The 2,004-nt window shown below is 32.8% G+C and overlaps 1 protein-coding gene across 2 annotated transcripts in view; it reads right to left on the bottom strand.

Moving 5' to 3' along the window:
• LOC110451828 (guanine nucleotide-binding protein G(i) subunit alpha-like) overlaps positions 1 to 2,004 on the bottom strand; it is a 41,714-nt gene that overhangs the window by 19,919 nt on the left and 19,791 nt on the right. For both annotated transcript variants that reach the window (XM_021500036.1, XM_021500037.1), the window contains one exon: positions 1,949 to 1,991. In XM_021500036.1, coding sequence (XP_021355711.1) covers positions 1,949 to 1,991 — 43 coding nt within the window. The remainder of the gene's footprint in view (positions 1 to 1,948; positions 1,992 to 2,004) is intronic.

Below are 2,004 nucleotides of genomic sequence, written 5' to 3'. Positions count from 1 at the left end.
CCCAAATCTAAACATAGTCTATCCCTAATATATCCCCATATCTCAACATAGTCTATCCCTTATATATCCCCATATCTAAACATAGTCTATCCCTTATATATCCCCATATCTAAACATAGTCTATCCCTTATATATCCCCATATCTAAACATAGTCTATTCCTTATATATCCCCATATCTAAACATAGTCTTTCCTTATATATCCCCATATCTCAACATAGTCTATCCCTTATATATCCCCATATCTAAACATAGTCTATCCCTTATATATCCCCATATCTAAACATAGTCTATCCCTTATGTATCCCATATCTTAACATATTCTATCTCTTATATATCCCCATATCTAAACATAGTCTATCCCTTATGTATCCCATATCTTAACATATTCTATCTCTTATATATCCCCATATCTAAACATAGTCTATCCCTTATATATCCCCATATCTCAACATAGTCTATCCCATATATATCCCCATATCTGAACATAGTCTATTCCTTATATATCCCCATATCTCAACATAGTCTATCCCTTATATATCCCATATCTTAACATAGTATATCTCTTATATATCCCCATATCTAAACATAGTCTTTCCCTTATATATCCCAATATCTTAACATAGTCTATCCCTTATATATCCCCATATCTAAACATAGTCTATCCCTTATATATCCCCATATCTCAACATAGTCTATCCCTTATATCTCCCCATATCTAACCATAGTCTATCTCATATATATCCCCATATCTCAACATAGTCTATCCCTTATATAGCCCCATATCTCAACATAGTCTATTCCTTATACATCCCCATATCTAACCATAGTCTATCTCATATATATCCCCACATCTCAACATAGTCGATCCCCTTTATATCCCCATATCTAAACATAGGCTATTCCTTACATATCCCCATATCTAAACATAGGCTATTCCTTACATATCCCCATATCTAAACATAGTCTATCTCTTATATATCCCCATATCTAAACATAGTGTATCGCATATATATCCCCATATCTTAACATAGTCTATCTCTTATATATCCCCATATCTAAACATAGTCTATCCCATATATATCCCCATATCTAAACATAGTCTATCCCCTTTATATCCCCATATCTAAACATAGTCTATTCCATACATATCCCCATTTATAAACATAGTATATCCCTTATATATCCCCATATCTAAACATAGTCTATCTCATATATATCCCCACATCTAAACATAGTCTATCCCCTTTATATCCCCATATCTAAACAAAGTCTATTCCATACATATCCCCATTTATAAACATAGTATATCCCTTATATATCCCCATATCTAAACAAAGTCTATCCCATATATATCCCCATATCTAAACATAGTCTATCTCATATATATCCCCACATCTAAACATAGTCTATCCCCTTTATATCCCCATATCTAAACATAGTCTATCCCATATATATCCCCATATCTAAACATAGTCTATCCCTTATATATATCCCACTATCTAAACATAGTCTATCCCTTATATATCCCCATATCTCAACATAGTCTATTCCTTATACATCCCCATATCTAAACAAAGTCTATCCCTTATATATTCCCATATCTAAACATAGTCTATCCCTTATATATCCCCATATATAAACATATTCTATCCCTTATATATCCCCATATCTAAACATTTTCTATCCCTTATATATCCCCATATCTAAACATAGTCTATCCCCTTTATATCTCCATATCTAAACATAGTCTATCCCTTATATATCCCCATATCTAGACATATTCTATCACTTATATATCCCCATATCTAAACATAGTCTATCCCCTTTATATCCCCATATCTAAACATAGTCTATCCCTTATATATCCCCATATCTAAACATAGTCTATTCCTTATATATCCCCCAACAAGTTCTTGTCCTGAACCACAGAAAGCATCATTACTTACTTCATCTGTTTAACAATTGTGCTCTTCCCGGACTCACCAGCTCCTACAACAAATAA

The sequence above is a fragment of the Mizuhopecten yessoensis genome, unplaced genomic scaffold, assembly GCF_002113885.1.
Source record: "Mizuhopecten yessoensis strain PY_sf001 unplaced genomic scaffold, ASM211388v2 scaffold6211, whole genome shotgun sequence".
NCBI classification, from domain to species: domain Eukaryota; kingdom Metazoa; phylum Mollusca; class Bivalvia; order Pectinida; family Pectinidae; genus Mizuhopecten; species Mizuhopecten yessoensis.
The sequence above is the reverse complement of the archived record's forward strand: the minus strand, read 5'-3'. Positions and strand labels throughout refer to the sequence as shown.